Raw genomic sequence first — 15163 nt, forward strand, 5'->3', positions numbered from 1 at the left:
AACTACAGCTGCTCACACCTCCTCTGGCAGAACCTTGTTGGAATCTCAAAGCTCTGCTGAGATGCTGCTATTTACACCAAACCATGTTGAAATTTGGGCCAGGACTGAATGAGACCTTGCCAGTTCTTCTGCCTGCTGGTTTCAAGAGGCAAAATCATCAAAGCTTGCTTAAACTTCCCAATTCTTCCCCAGCTTTCCATCCAGCTGGTTCAACTTTGGCTAACTAGCCTTGAATCAGAGTTTTAAAGCTGGTGTACCACCCCAAAATACCTAGAAAACTTGTAGCTTCAAGATCATGCCTCCCAAATGACTGAGCACCAGGGCATGGGGTGGTTTCTCTAAGGGAAAGAAATGGTTTGTACAAAGGAGAAATCACTCCAAGAAAGACCTTGAGATGTTGGAGGGTGTCCAAATAAGGACAACAAAGATGGTGTGGGGTCTAGAAAACAAGTCCTTTGAGAAACAGCTGAGGGACCTGGGGTTGTTCAGCCTGGAGAAGAGGAGGCTGAGGTGAGACCTTTTTGCCCTCAACAACTCCCTGAAAGGCCCTTGGAGTGAGGTAGGGGCTGGTCTCCCAAGTAACAAGTGATAGGACAAGAGGAAACCACCTCACGTTGTGCCAGGGGAGTTTTAGGCTGGATATTAGGAAAAGAGGTAATTAACCAAAAGGGTTGTCAAACCCTGGCCCAGGCTGCCCAGGGCAGTGGTGGAATCACCATCCCTGGAGGGATTTAGAAGATATGAAGATGTGGTGCCCAGGGCATGGAAGCCTCATCCAGGGATGCTCAGAGGTTTTGTAGCAGAGCCAAGCAGTGAAGATGAATATCAAAAGTGTGTGAGATGCACACATGCCAACCTCCACACTGATTCAGGTCAAATAATTCAGCCCTGTCCTTCTAATGGCAAGACAATGATAGAAAAAAACTGAAATTGCCCTTGGGAAATTTTGCAGGAATTGCAGTTTCCTCCAAGGAGATATTTTAAGGAGAAATCTCCTGAAAATACTCATGGAAATCATGTCAGAGCCTAAGAATTTTTAAATGAGGCTCACACCCCTTATTCAAGATCCTTCTCTCCTTCCTACTGATGGAAGAGATTTTAAAGTCGGGATTAAGCACATTAAACCAGCAGAGCCTGTGAAGATGACTCACCACCAGGACTTTGATAAGATATAATACACCAGTAAAGCAGAAAATAAATGTTTCTGTAACGTTTTGCTTTCAAATTGCCATGAAGATCACTTCTCTTTTGGGCTGAGGTAGTTTTCTGTGTTGCTATTTTGTGCTACGAGCCAAAGTGCCTCAAGATTTAATTTGCATTTAGGTAGAAGATATGAATAAAAACTTGGCCAATGAAGTAAAGAAACAGAAAGAAAAGTGACTTTCAAAAAGGGAAAGCCTGTTCTTCTCACAGAATAAAACCTAAGCACTGTTTTGGCATCACTAATTTTGGGATTTCACAGAATCATAAACATCTTTTTCCACCTCTTTAGCATAACAGCAGCCCCTTAAATCTAGTACAGCTCTCTGAGAGTGTTGTTAAAATTCACACCACGTCATTCTATCAGCTGAATATCTGGATGTAAAGATTGCTGCAGTAAAATAAAGCAGTCAAGTTTAAAAACAGATCAGGGGGGAAAAAAAAAACCCAAACCCATACAGTGGAATTTATTCTCACGTAGCAAAACATGACAAATATTCTGGATTTCCAAAGCACTGAGGATTCAGCCTCCACAGGGATAAAAAGGAGCATCAGGTGCCTGGTGCCTACAAAAAGCTGCCTGAAGGGCTTCATGTGTTTCAGCACTCAGGGATTACCTGGGTTGAGGCCAGCAAGAAACTGATGCCAGAACTCAGAGAAGTGCCAACAGATTATATGACTTTTATTCCCTCTGGAGACATGGGGACTACTGAGGTTCTTGTTTCAGTGTAGGAATACTCCAGTCCTCTGCACTCAGTGCCTTGAGCAGCTCAGAAACCTTGAGAGTCAAAGTTTTAGAGATTCAGGATGGCACTGACACCTGCATTTCTGTTTGAAACTACTTATCTAGCCAGTGAAACCTTAGGGGAAAAAAAAATCCATTTTTTCAATTGAAAATTCAGGTTTTCAATATTAAAAGTCCAGAGAGGGACTACACAGCAATGCCCTGGCTTCTAAAATGAGTGCTCCAAAGGATATTACAGCTGAACCATGGTGTCCTTTGAGCCACAAAAGACTGTCCATGGCTTGTCACAGCTCTCCTGCTCTGAACGACCTTCACGTGTTGAGCCATTGCTGCTTGGCTTGCAAAGGTCAGGGGAGAAAAACACAAGCTGGAAATCAATCAGAGCCCACAGCAGCTTTGGCCTGGGCAGCCACATTCCAGCTTCTCCATCTGTGAACTTGAGGGCAAAAAAGGAGAGCTCAAATGTCTTAAAGTGGCAGCATTGGCTCGGGATGAGATGGGTGGAGAGTCTTTCTGGGTGTCAAGAGGTTGATGCTGCCCATGAGACAGGGGAGGAAAAGACCACTTGGGATTTTGAGCCTGGCACCAAGGAATTTTTCAGGCACTCATTTCTTTCCCATTCTGCAGGTTTCCTTTGCCTCAACCACAGCTGGAGGCACAGCCTCCCCCTTAAATTGCCAGTAAATCCCATCCAGCTCCTGGTGTGATTCCATTTGGTCTCATCTTTTTTCTGTGGTCTCATGGGGGAAGAGGACACCTGCATCCATCCACACTGCCTGAAACCAGAGCTGCAGACTGCCACTGCTGTGGCCATCCCAAACCTGACCTCCAGCTTCTAGACCAGGGTTGGGCCGAGCTGGATGACAGACAAGACATTTCTGCTGTTGCTTGCAAGTCAGCTGCTGGCACCTGGAGTTACAGGCAGCACAACCTCCCTTGTAGACCTGTGACTGTTATGAATATTTTGCCTTTTTAATGAAATCTTGATTTTCTTAGCTTTCAGAGTCAAGTCTTTTATATTTTCCTCTGAAATCTCTATAAACAGGTGCTGCATCCCACGGGTGACTGGGATGCACCACAGAAGTTAGATTGGTTTCTCCTGACCCTGCAGGGCAGGAAGCCTCTTGCTGAGCAGGTCCTAACCTCACACAGAGCAGTGGTTTGTGTCACTAAATCCTGGCACTGAGCAGAGACCTGGGGCTTCCTAACAAAACCCTGAACAAGGAGCCTTGAGAGACCATCATTGCTCTGGATTTGAGCTCAGGGACAGCAAACATCTCTCATAGAATCATAGAATCATTAAGGTTGGAATGAGACAATCTCTCAGATTCCCTTCCATCATTTTTTTTCTGTGCCTTGTGTGTGCTTTCATGTTCAGATGGTTGGTTGTGGCTGTAGAAAAGGCTCTGGAAAGCTGATCAGCTGGTGGTGTGTTGCCATGTAGGGCCATGAAGATATATAAATTACTTAAGTGTCACTTCAGTTTTGGAGTCCTAGGTGGGATTTCAGGTGAAGCTGCTTTGTGCTGCCACTCTGAACTGCAGCCCTCACCACCAGTGGTCCTGCACAAACTAGGAAGAGTCTGATGCAGTTTAACAGTAACTAGCAGCAAAGAAGGCTCCCAGAGTGCATGACAACATGTTTAGTCTCCAACATCAGAGTTTCTTGAGTTAGCTCTGTTCCAGGCTAGTCACTGCAGCAGACTGAGAGGTTCAGATAACACCAGTGTGGGCACATCTGCACCCTGGCTGTAGATGTGGCCTTTGCACATCCTTGGCCCAAGGTACCAGGACACAGATTTTAATAGCAGATCTCTGTATAGCTACCTCAATCAGTCTTGGATGCCATAATCCTCAAATGCACCCCCCAGGTTCATGTGGGGAAGGCAGATGGAATTTTTGGAGCCTCTTCCAAGTGGTTAACCTGAAGATCCAAGTCCAAGCTATTCCCTAATACCTAAAACTGAAGTCCTTCAGCAAGTGTCTGTTTCTCAGCAAAGCCCCCTTAGGCTGTGTATGGAGGTGACAGAACCTTGTCTTACCTTGGTCTGGAACGTACAGAAGACGTGAGTCAGGAATGGGTGCTCCCAAGCTAAGGAGAGGACTCTCTTCTCCACCATGGTGCATTCAACGTCATCATCCATCAGCACCACGTCCTTCTTCAGGGCTTTCACAGCAAAATACTGGTCTGTGCTCTTCAGCTCAGCCAGGAAGACCTAGGGTGGAAACAGCTGCTCAGAAAGGGCAATGGGCTTCCCTCCGAGCTGACCACACAGCCGTGTGAGGATGGGAGCTGAGCTCTGGGGAATCCACTAGGGTAGACCTTGAAAGAGGTGACGTTTAAGGCCCAGTTCTGCCATTAAGACTTTGTAGCCCTTGAGTTTGCTCCCCACACCCAGAACAGTCTTATGGAGCTGAACCCCAGGGAAGGGTGGAAGGTCTTGGTGTTTGCATGAGCAGGGGCTACATGCCCGTGTGGATGGGACAAGTCAGAGAGCCAAACACTTCTGTTAACAGAAACCATCTTGATGCAAATACCCATCAGATGTATTTCCTGTTTTCTGACTTCAAACAACAAAACACAGAATATTGCTGAGTCAACGTGTGAAATGCAAATGCCCTGCACCAGACCCTCAGCAGGTGTAAGCTGATGTCCACCAGTAGTTAGGCTGATCTATACCAGATGTGACTTTCTTCCCTTCCTCCCAGTTAGCTGGAGGCCTGGGCAGGACTTCTCTGAGAACAGCAAAACACATCCCAGAGGAGTTAGGTCCCCTATCTATTTTTTTGGTCAGGGAAAATGAGACTGAAAGCATCAGAGAAGGGTTTTCTGGAGACCACAAAGAAGTGGAAGGCAGTGCCAGTCCTGATCTTGGTGCTAACAGCCTGTCAACACTGTTTCCCACAGACTGAATGAATACATAAGATTCATCAAAGAGGTCTTTGAAGTCCTCTGCCAGACACTGAGTAAGCTCAGACACGTTTTAGCCCTGTCAAAAGTTTTATTTACCCTTTTGGCTACTGCTGCATTTCACTTTGTAGCACTAGACAGAGGGTAGAGCCTGCAGCCTCCCTCTGTCTCTGCAGTGAATGACCAGAAATGCTAACAGTGCTGATGCTGCAGGCACCCTTTTCACCCTCATTTTGTGCTGGGCACTGCTCTCCTGGGGACACTGGAGAACATAGTACAGTTGTGACTTGCACTGTGACCTCCAAGCTGCAGGTAGGCTGTGCCTGACCTCATGCAGAGGGGTCTGCCCCTCAACCTCCCTGGTCCATGCAGAGCTGGGGGACTCCTCAGGCACTGACATCTTCACATGGGGAACTGAATCTCTCTCCAAGCAAATAAGGCCACCAGGAGCAATACCTACACAGGAAACTGGTGGGTGAGGTTTGTTGCATGAAATAGCCCATCTTCTCCACACCCACACGGTGCACTGCAGAGAGATGCAGATCCTCACATCTGCAAGCATCTGCAAGCCCCATTTAACAAAAGGGGTTGAAAAAGGTACAGAATCTGCTTCAGTGGAGGTATTCCAGACTTGATTAGAAAACCTCCTGAGCAACCTCATCTGGTTAGACCTGTTTTAAGCAGCATGTTGGGTTAGGTGACCTCCAGAGATCCCTTCCTTCTCATGTAAAGGTATCTATGACATCTGTGCTCCTGAGTCCAGTTTAGTCTGGGCTGTGGATTTTTGGGTATTCTGGCTTAGCTCTATCTCAGATGTCTAAGCTCTGCCTCCCGTGCAGACTGTAGACATGCCAAGCATTTTCAAGTACGGAAAACCAGCACAGCAAATATTTCATCAGTTTAAGAATGGGCTCCAGCTCACTTAGCAGGTAAAAAGCAGCCCTTCTTTAAGGGACAGTTTCCACCTTGGAAACATGTGGGATCTGAGCAATGTGCTACATAATGATACTCATTCTCTACGTTGTCTGTGCAAATACAATGGTGAGTTCCTCCGAGATCACCTCATGCAGCTCTGCACTGGAACTGAATAACACGAGTCCCCTTCCAGGGGCCATCTGCAAGGAGGAGGAACAATCCACAATTCATCAAGATTAATGAATCCACTGAAAACAGGTGGTTCTTGTTTCAAAAGCACAAATTCTTGGCTGTTGTAAAACTTGCTTTGTGCTCCAGCACAGATCAGAGCTGGGAAAGAACAGTTAGTGCTCCCAGCTGGGGACCTCTGCTCTGGAGAGGGGAGGTGATTCACACTCAGCTTTGCAGCTCAGGCTTCTGTTTCCCCCCGAGCTTGTTCAGCTAAGTTGGCAGGAGTAGCTGCATGAAGTGGGACAGCACAGAGATCTTCCCCACCAGCTCTCTGTGGATGCTCCATCAACCTGCACAGGAGGGGAAGTTGCAGCTCTAAGTGGTTGCTTTCCTCTCCTGTCATGGACACATGTGAGACAGCAAACTAACAAGGCAGAGGGAAGGACAAGGAAGATCTTTGTCTTGGACAAGGAGAAGACTGAGTTCAAGACTCATCCATGCCAGAGCAAGGGTTCTTTGAGAACATGGAGATATTTCTTCCTAAGTGTCCTTCAAACTCCAAGCTATTTAGCTCTGTGATAAACAACATGCAGACCTTTGCAGTGTCATCTAGTCCCCTGATGCTTACCTTGCCAAAACTGCCCTTCCCCAGCATCTTGTGCAGGACAAAATCTTCGATGGTTAGTTTTAGGTGCACTTGGTGCTCGTCCTTCTCCTGGGGCTGTTCTCCCATGTCTGACTCTATCAGAGACTCCCCCTTCACTGTGCCCTCCACTGGAGTCTCCCAGGAGATGCCCTGTGGCTCTGCAACACACATCAAAGCATTCACATAAACCCCTGGAAATGAGCAGGAAATCCCCACAACACTTAGAGGTATTGTGCTTAGAGTTTTAAGAAGGTCTTTCAAATAATGGGAAAAGTGGTGGCCACAGCTACTAAGTAGATTGGCTCTGCTCCCACATTGCTTTCTCTCCAGAGGATATTTTACTCCAGTGTAACTCCACCTTCATCAGTGGCACTATTCCCACTTGACAAACTCCATCTATTTTCCTGTCTTATGGCAGCAAAATATGGCCAAGCTCTTCATTTCTGGCCACTCGTGTTCTTCATTCCTTCTTGTTGGTTTCTGTAATGATGTGGTCTCTTTTTTCCAAGACCTTTGGCAAAGCTAGCATGTGAGAAGATGGGACAGCATTTTCACATTGAGTTCCTGCTCTTTAAGTGAAGCTCTGATCAAATAATCCATCTGTCCTGGGGTGGAACTATCAGAGTTTCTTCAATGCTCCGTTCACTGGGATGTACATGAACTTCTAATAGGTTCTGTCCCTTACTGGATTTATCCCATGTACTCAAGTGCACGTTTGCTGTCCAGACAGCAAGAACTAAACTCAGCAGACAAACAGACCCACAAGTAAAACAGATTTGAAATAATTTGGGGTTTTACTGATCCACATCAGCATAGCGCGTTCTACTTGTAAGAAAGAAAGAAAATAAACACAGATGGAGACGTCCTTTACTTCTGCTTGGAGGCCAAAGGACATTGTCCACTTAGCTCAGATGGTACCAAAACCAGCCCTTGAGGCTCATTAGCCTGGTGCTGCCCAGTATCAAACCCTGGTATAATGTGGCTCTGCCATGCTTTAACCAGTGCCTTCTGGCATTTTGCTCTTGGTCCAGTTTCCAGGATATTATCTCCACACAGGGCACTTTTAACTTGCATTGAGAAAGTGGATGATGGTGATGCTTGAGCTCTCAGCTTGATCTTTGGATAGGACTGGAGCTGAGGACCCACTGCCTTAGTCCTTGCTAGGTTTAAGTATTGATCCACTTATCCTCTTCTTTTTTCCCTCCTCTTTCTGGTAGATGCATTTTAAAGCTTGTGGGAGGCAGATGTGTCAATGCCATCACAGGTCTGATGAAGTTTCAGTACAGTTCTTGGAAAGGTGCCATGAACCAGGAAGCTGAAGGGGTCCTGAAATGATTTTTTACATGGGCCACATAGGTCTAATGAAAGATGGTAACATTTTTGCTCCTAATATCCAGAGTTCTGTGACTCAAGCACAAAGCAGACAAGCAAGGGATCTCCCCAGGAGACTGTAATTCTTGTTTAAGTCCACTGAGGCCCCAGTAGCTTTGTCCAAGATCTGTTAATCAATGCCCTTTCCTGATCTCTCATTCATCTTCCTACATCTGCTCTTGTGGTACAGAGGGCTGTGACACCTAGATCGTGCTCCTGGATGAATTAAGTGGTGATGTCAACAGTTTTCTAAAGTATTGGATGTCAGCCCTCACCCAGAAATATGAAATCAGAAAGAGAATTGGCCATGGTGATCAGAAGGACTCCCAGTCCCCTGTTTAGAGCTTGATTTCTCTTAAAAGTTCTCAGATTTTACAGACTATGATTCCCGAGAAGGGAATAAACAACATATTTGCCAGTGGAGGAGATGTGCTCAAGCACCAGCTCAGAATGAGAGTTCAGAGGTCACTTGAACGAGTGGTAGTTGGTGTCTCATGTCACAAGAGGTTGGGATGGCATGGGGAAAGTGCAGGTTTTTAGAAAAGAAAGGAACCTGGTTGAAGTCTAGGGTATCTGCCATACCCAAGTGGTGTGGCTGGGAAGAGCTGTTGACATTCTGGGTTGAGAATGGGGATGTCTTGCTCTAGGCTGGAAAGAAGCATGGAAGAGTCAATGGCCAATAAATTCCCCATCTTTGTCACCTCCACCTAACCAGGTACAAACAACAAAGCCTAACAAAGCCTGCTGTCCTATATCACGAGGGGAAACTACCTTTTTTTCCTGTTGTAGATGTTGGCAATGCCTGCAGCGGTGTCACCTCCTTCACAGGAACTGGGAAGCCAATTTCAAGAGGTCCATCCCTGGAGATCTGTTCAGTGTCACGCTGGGAGCGAGCCTGGATTACAGAGAACAACAAATGACTTTTGAGACAAAGGTCACTTTCTGAGCTTATGAACACTGTGGCTTCTTGAGTGTGTCTATCACAGAAGCCAAGATCTAGAAGAGGTCTTTGATTGTGAGAAGAGCATCTCTGTATCCAGAGTATTTTAATTATCAGCTTCCTTCCCATCTGTCCTCTTTGTAGAGAAATCTTGGACAGTACTAGATGGTCAAACTTTGAACTTGCTACCCATAGTGCTCCACTGAATGCCTTTATTTCTTGCACTGAGACAAACATTGAACAATTGATCCTCTATTTTTTTTGATCTTAGAGGTCTTTTCCAACCTTAATGATTCTATGAGTCTATGGCTTAGTGATAGGCTTGGCAATGTTATGTTATTGGTTGGGCTTGATGACCTTAAAGGTCTTTTCCAACCAAAAGGATTCTATGATTCTGTGAAATTTTCCTCTCTAGGTCACTCAAGGCTTAAAGTATTTACCTGCTGGGTGCTCTCTATCATTGCCAGAGCTTCAGCCATTAGTTTCTGGTTAACTCCACAAAGGTTTGCTACTTTCATCTGGCACTTGTGATGGACATTCATGCCACATGCTGGAAGAAAGAACAAGATGTGTCAGGACAACAAGGGATTGCTAGGCTGTAAAGGGTTTGACAGCAGGTTGGGTGGGAGCATGTGCTGCTGTTGGCCAAGGGCAGAGAGCAGCCATGTAAACAGCTCAAAGCCTGGTCACCATTTATGTCTCATGATATGGCACTCAGGTCATTTTTTGGTTCCCTATGGAGACAAAGTGTTTTTCTTTTTCTAGGCAAAAGGTTGCATCTTCACATCCATCAGCATTTGCAGCTACAGGCTATGAAATTCTACAGCCTATCAGCTCTGAGATAAACCATAAGCACAGAACAGGATGCCCCCATTGGTGTAGGATTATGCTTGTCTGGAAGGTGACTCTTCAGCCTTGTGGACCACAGATCCTTCTCTATACTGATAGTTGTCATCCTCTGTGAAGAATGATCCTCCTTGAAGGATGATCCTCTTGACCACTCCTTCATCACCCTGGATGCTATCTCATACAGGTCTCGTGGAGAAGTGTGATAAATGAGATTTGGCCCTTTAGAATGCAACCCTCTAAGGACAATGGGCCACTCCCACGGTCAGCTCCTACCACATAGATCAGGGACTCACCATCACACTTCAGCCCTTGCCGTGCAAGGCCCCAGAGGAGCGTGCCACAGTGCTCACAGAACGTTGGGCTCTTGTAGTTGTAGACCTTGAAGCGGTGAGGCATGTCGATCTTGACCCGCTCCTTATGGAACTGCAAGAGAAAAGCCTTCTTGGCAAGTCTCCCCACCTTAGCTGGAGCTTAAGATCTCCACCTCAGCTCTGCAGGACAAACCAACAGCCCCCAGGCTTCTACCACACAAGTTAGGATGTCTACTTCTTTATTCTTGAGTTTGACCACCAAGAGGAAATTGCCTGTAACTATTATTCAGATATACAAAGCTAAATTTTGGTATATAATTCCCACAGAAGTTAGGATGTCTACTTCTTTATCCTTGAGTTTGGCCACCAAGAGTCTGTAACTCTTATTCACATATACAAAGCTAAATTTTGGTATATAATATCTGTGCAATTCAGTGGGAACTGGGTAATTTAATCCCTGGGCTTGATTTATCTGACCAGATAACTTGAATCTCAACTACACACCCAGACTCCCTTAATGCCCAGAGGAAAAAACAGGAGTACTTCTAAAAATGATTCATCCTGAAATGGATGTCTACAGTTGTTGTCCTGAATCACTCTTTGGAAGAGCCTGTTTTAATTTTTTTAATTTATAGGGAGTCAAAGGTGATGGCAAAGTTGGATACATGCAACCTGGAGATTTCAGAGGACAGGTGAAATGAATTCAATTTCTAAGGACTGTTAAAGGAGAACAGGAGCCAGGATAGGACTGGAGGCAAACAGAAGCTGTGCGACACAATCAGGAAAAAGGGAATAGTCTTATCAAGACTTTAATTTCCACTTTTGACCACCAAAAATAAAGTTTATTATAAACTAAGAAGAGAAAAAAAAAATACTGGAGATTCTAGATCTTCCACTGACTGGAAATCTCGGATAACACAGAGTGGGATGTTAAAGTAATGCTCTGAAAATTCAGTGTGACATCCTGCCTAACGTCATGTAGTGAAGAATTCCTTCCAGTAAATCATCTTCACCTCATGCCTGGGACTTCTCTCTTGAGTTTTACTTCATACGTTAGAAAAATGTCAGTCCTGATTCAGCAGCTGCTTATTCAGCAGCTCCACTTAGTAAATCAGAAGTAGGAGCTAATGAAACCACGGGGAGGGTACAAAACAAAGGGCACAGATCAGATCACACAGCCACTTGTGCTTCATCAGAAGTTGTCTGAGAGCAATGTAGGAGAGATTTGAATGACACCCAAGTTTTTTTAAGTCAGCCAAATAATACTACATACCATTGTTTCTCTGCTATTGATTGCTGATCCTGTACATTTGGCTATGACTTTATCGATGCACTTCTTATGAATGGCAGCATTACATTCTGAAAGAACAAGTGTGTCATGCTATCAATAAAAAACATTCCTCGAGCAAGGATCAAGCAAATAATGATAAATAATAATAAAAAAACTTTCTTACGTCTGCATTGATAGCCTTGTTTATTCAGACCCCTGAAATAAACAAAGAAATGGTTAATTCTGCATTTTCTGAGTCCCTTGATGGAAGAAAGGAGGGCAACATTTATGAAAGAAAATGAATGAAACAGCTTTGTTTTTTTTTTTTTTTATCAGTCTTTATAGAGCTTCTCTGTATTATATATCTTCATTCAATCCAACTGTGGAGTGATTCTTTGTGGTTTCCACAACCTTTTCAGCATTCCTATTCTGAATTTCACAACATCCAAACAGGAAACTGGGCTGAGGAAACACGTCTGTACATTGGGCCCAAGACAGTGATATTGATAAAAAATAAACTAAAAAATTAAGGGAATTTTCCCACTTGGAATTACAACTGTGAATCACATCCTTGAAGTGGTGCAGTCACTCTACAAGCAAGATGCCACGGGTCCACTCCTGATGGCTTTATTAACATCAGGAACCCAGATATTCACCTAAGAACCACAGAATCATTTAGGTTGGAAAAGACCTTTAAGATCATCAAGTCCAACTGTTAACGCAGCACTGCCAAGCCCACCACCAAACCATGTCCCTCAGCACCACATCTACCCAAAAACTGGTCCCTAGAGTTAAAAGGGGAAAGTGTAGAGGTCAATTTTCATTTACCACACAAACTCATGACAGACAGAGCAGAAGGTGGGCTGTGGAAAGAAGGTGGCTGTGAACTCATGGCACTTGACGTTGTGGATTTTGGCCTGTTTGATGGCTCCCCTGCGCTGGTGCAAGGAGAAAAAGCCTTCTGTCTCACAGTCAGCCAGGTCCTTTGCATCTGAGGGAAAAGAAAACAGAAGGTGCCCTGTCCTAATCAGGCACATTGAGAGAATTCAGCTACCAAAATACTCAGTGACTGAAACTAATGATTCACTCATGGAAATTAACATTTTTTAATGAAGTAACTGATTTCTGAAACCCACACAAGGCTTGTTTGGATCTTTTTTTATCTACCGTTCCTACAAGGACACTAAAAGGACTTTAAACTTAGGACTCTGAGCCCTCTCGAGTAGTCCTAAATGTAGACCAGAAATTTCACAAGGGGAGATAATGTGCAGTTAAAATTTGAACTTTGTATAGCACTGAAGATGCTGATTTTGCTATTTGTAATACAAACCCAACTTGGATTTTCTATGCTTTGGCCTCTCTGATGTCTCAGGATATACAAGGAGGCAACAATAGTCTTTTCTATGCTAAAGGTAGGAATGGGTGAAGAAAATATAAGTATAGACAAGCTATTGGCTGCTTTAAGTACTTCTACATTTCCATAAATAGAAGGACCTTCTAGACATCTACACCTTACAGCTTCACCCCACATCTCTGAAAGTTAGAGAGAACTTTGGCATCAAAGACAGGAGAATAAGACCAAGCATTTGGATTGCAACCCACTTTCTTCAACCAAGCAAAACGCATCTCACATGGACACTGAACTCTGCAGGTGGGATTTAGTTCCCAGTGAAGACATGGAAATGATGGTGTCACCTGTCCAAGGTGACTAAGCTGCTACCATGTTCCTAAAGGTCTGGCTGGAGCAGGCAATGGAGCGTAGTGAATGACTCGGGTCATCTTCCAGCAGAAATCTGCATTTGATCAGATGAGTCACTCTCTAGGCTTTCTTTTTTTGATCTTAAAAGCCCAACTGACACATATACTTAGGTGTTGTCAGCTATAAATCATATTCCAACCTATAATGTACACCATGGCATATGTTACACGCATAAGTATAAGTGATTTCAAAGTGAGCTGGCTCCTTATGCATCTATTCTGTCTTAGTGCAAGGAGAAAATCTACCATTTCAGTGGTGAAACAGCCAAAAATCTGCCTTGCAAATCACAGAGGAACAGTCAATTTTCATCCCCCTCATACAATATTTTTTTTTCCAGTGTTCATTTCAAGCCATTCTGATAGTTCCTGTGAATGAATCAGTACTAACATAGACACTGCTTTCAGTGAAGACACTCTGTATGCTCCACATAACCACGAATCACATCTATCAATTAACAAACAAAATCACTTGCCACTTAATTCCAGGAAGTATCTTGCATTCATCAGCATTCGCCCTTGAGGTTTCAGTTCTAGCTGGTTGAGATAAGTGAAAAACAAGAAAAAAAAGACTAGTGAAATCATTAAACAGTCATTCAAAGAACAAACAATTATTTCAGATGACTCAAGCTATCTCCTTTTCCTAGTGGGAACTGGTGAATGCAAATGAATGCTGATTTTTGGGTTGCTCATACCCACGTGGGGCAACAAGGCAGGGCAAGGGAAACTATAAAGAGAGGAGGCTAGATCACTGCTATCAAACTCTTGGAGTGGGATGACAGAAGAGATAAATGTGACTAAACCACAAAAACTGTAGAAAGATTTTTAGACACCATCTCAGGACCAGCGTTATCTATAGAGGCCGCTTGTTGTTTCTGGTCATCTTTCAAAGGGAAGTGGGAACACCTCTAAAATAATCAGCCAACTCCAGTCAGGTACTTAAAAGACACCCATGAAGAGAGGCTGAGGGAGTTGGAGTTGTTCAGCCTGGAGGAGAAAAGTCTCTGGGGAGACCTTATAGCAGCCTTCCAGTATCTAAAGGGGGTCTACAAGAAAGCCAGGGAGGAACTTCTTACCAGGGCATTTAGTGATAGGACAAGGGGCTTTAAACTGGAAGAGGGTATATTTAGATTAGATGTAAGGAAGAAGGTCTTCACTGTGAGCATGGTGAGGCACAGGGAAAAGTTGCCCAGAGAACTCATGGATGCTCCATCCCTGGAAGTGCTCAAAGCCAGGTTGGACGAGGCTTTGAACAACTTGGTCAAGGAGAAGGCATCTCTGCCCGTGGCAGGGGGGTTGGAACTAGATGGTCTTTAAGGTCCCTTCCCACCCAAACCATTCTATGATTTTCTAAGATACTGAAATAATTTAGAGCTTGGTTCTGCAAGTCTAATTTCTGTTACTTTTAATGTGAGTGATGCTACAAGCTTCCTCAGGTGTTTTTTTGGACATTTCCGCTGAACCTGGAAATTCCCATCTCTCTGAACCTCTGTCCATGGGTGCCTTTGTAAATCTGGAACCACTTGCCTAGGAATCACACCTACATTCAAGGATTTCTTTATCTGAGAGACACAACAGCACCTTCCCCACCCACTTCCAGCACAGCCTGAGCAAGGTTACCTCTCTGCCTTGCAGGTGAAACAGTGCCCTTGCACAGAAAAGTGAAGGAAATGTCACCCTGTCTCCTCTTCACCTTTCAGGATGGGTTATGTGGGACCACCCTCCCTAGGCTGTGGCTTGGGCTGGGGATTGAATGGAAAGAAGATCTCAGAAGCTGCCAGCAGGCTGGGACACACCAGGACAAAGGTCTCCCTACTTAACTTGACCTCAGTTCTGTTCCTCTTGCTGCAAGCAAGCAGCACCCCAGCCTGTGTGACCCTCTCCTCACCAGGATAGTGCCTTCCTTGGCTCTGAAGCCCGAGGTTGGAGAGATGCTGAACAGAACCTTTTGATTTTCAATTCCATCCCTAAGTATCTCAATTCCTTCCAAGTTACATGTTCTGTGTTCAGCATTCTAACAAATCTTACTCTCAGATCTGTAAAGTGACCAAGATCTTTTTGACTTTTCTACTCTCTTAAA

General features: G+C 44.6%; 1 protein-coding gene across 1 annotated transcript in view; it reads right to left on the minus strand.

The window, feature by feature from the left end:
* The window catches only part of PRKCQ (protein kinase C, theta), a gene marked incomplete at its 5' end in the record, with an annotated part of 32715 nt that extends 19095 nt beyond the window's left edge, over nucleotides 1–13620 (minus strand). Inside the window, 9 exons of the mRNA XM_008935643.1 lie at nucleotides 3987–4160; nucleotides 6570–6745; nucleotides 8730–8853; nucleotides 9339–9448; nucleotides 10041–10170; nucleotides 11332–11417; nucleotides 11513–11544; nucleotides 12157–12319; nucleotides 13560–13620. Of these exons, the coding sequence (XP_008933891.1) occupies nucleotides 3987–4160; nucleotides 6570–6745; nucleotides 8730–8853; nucleotides 9339–9448; nucleotides 10041–10170; nucleotides 11332–11417; nucleotides 11513–11544; nucleotides 12157–12319; nucleotides 13560–13620 (1056 nt within the window). The remainder of the gene's footprint in view (nucleotides 1–3986; nucleotides 4161–6569; nucleotides 6746–8729; nucleotides 8854–9338; nucleotides 9449–10040; nucleotides 10171–11331; nucleotides 11418–11512; nucleotides 11545–12156; nucleotides 12320–13559) is intronic.
* Between the last annotated feature and the right edge of the window lie 1543 nt (nucleotides 13621–15163).

This window comes from Merops nubicus, unplaced genomic scaffold, assembly GCF_000691845.1.
Source record: "Merops nubicus isolate BGI_N331 unplaced genomic scaffold, ASM69184v1 scaffold5372, whole genome shotgun sequence".
Lineage (NCBI taxonomy): Eukaryota > Metazoa > Chordata > Aves > Coraciiformes > Meropidae > Merops > Merops nubicus.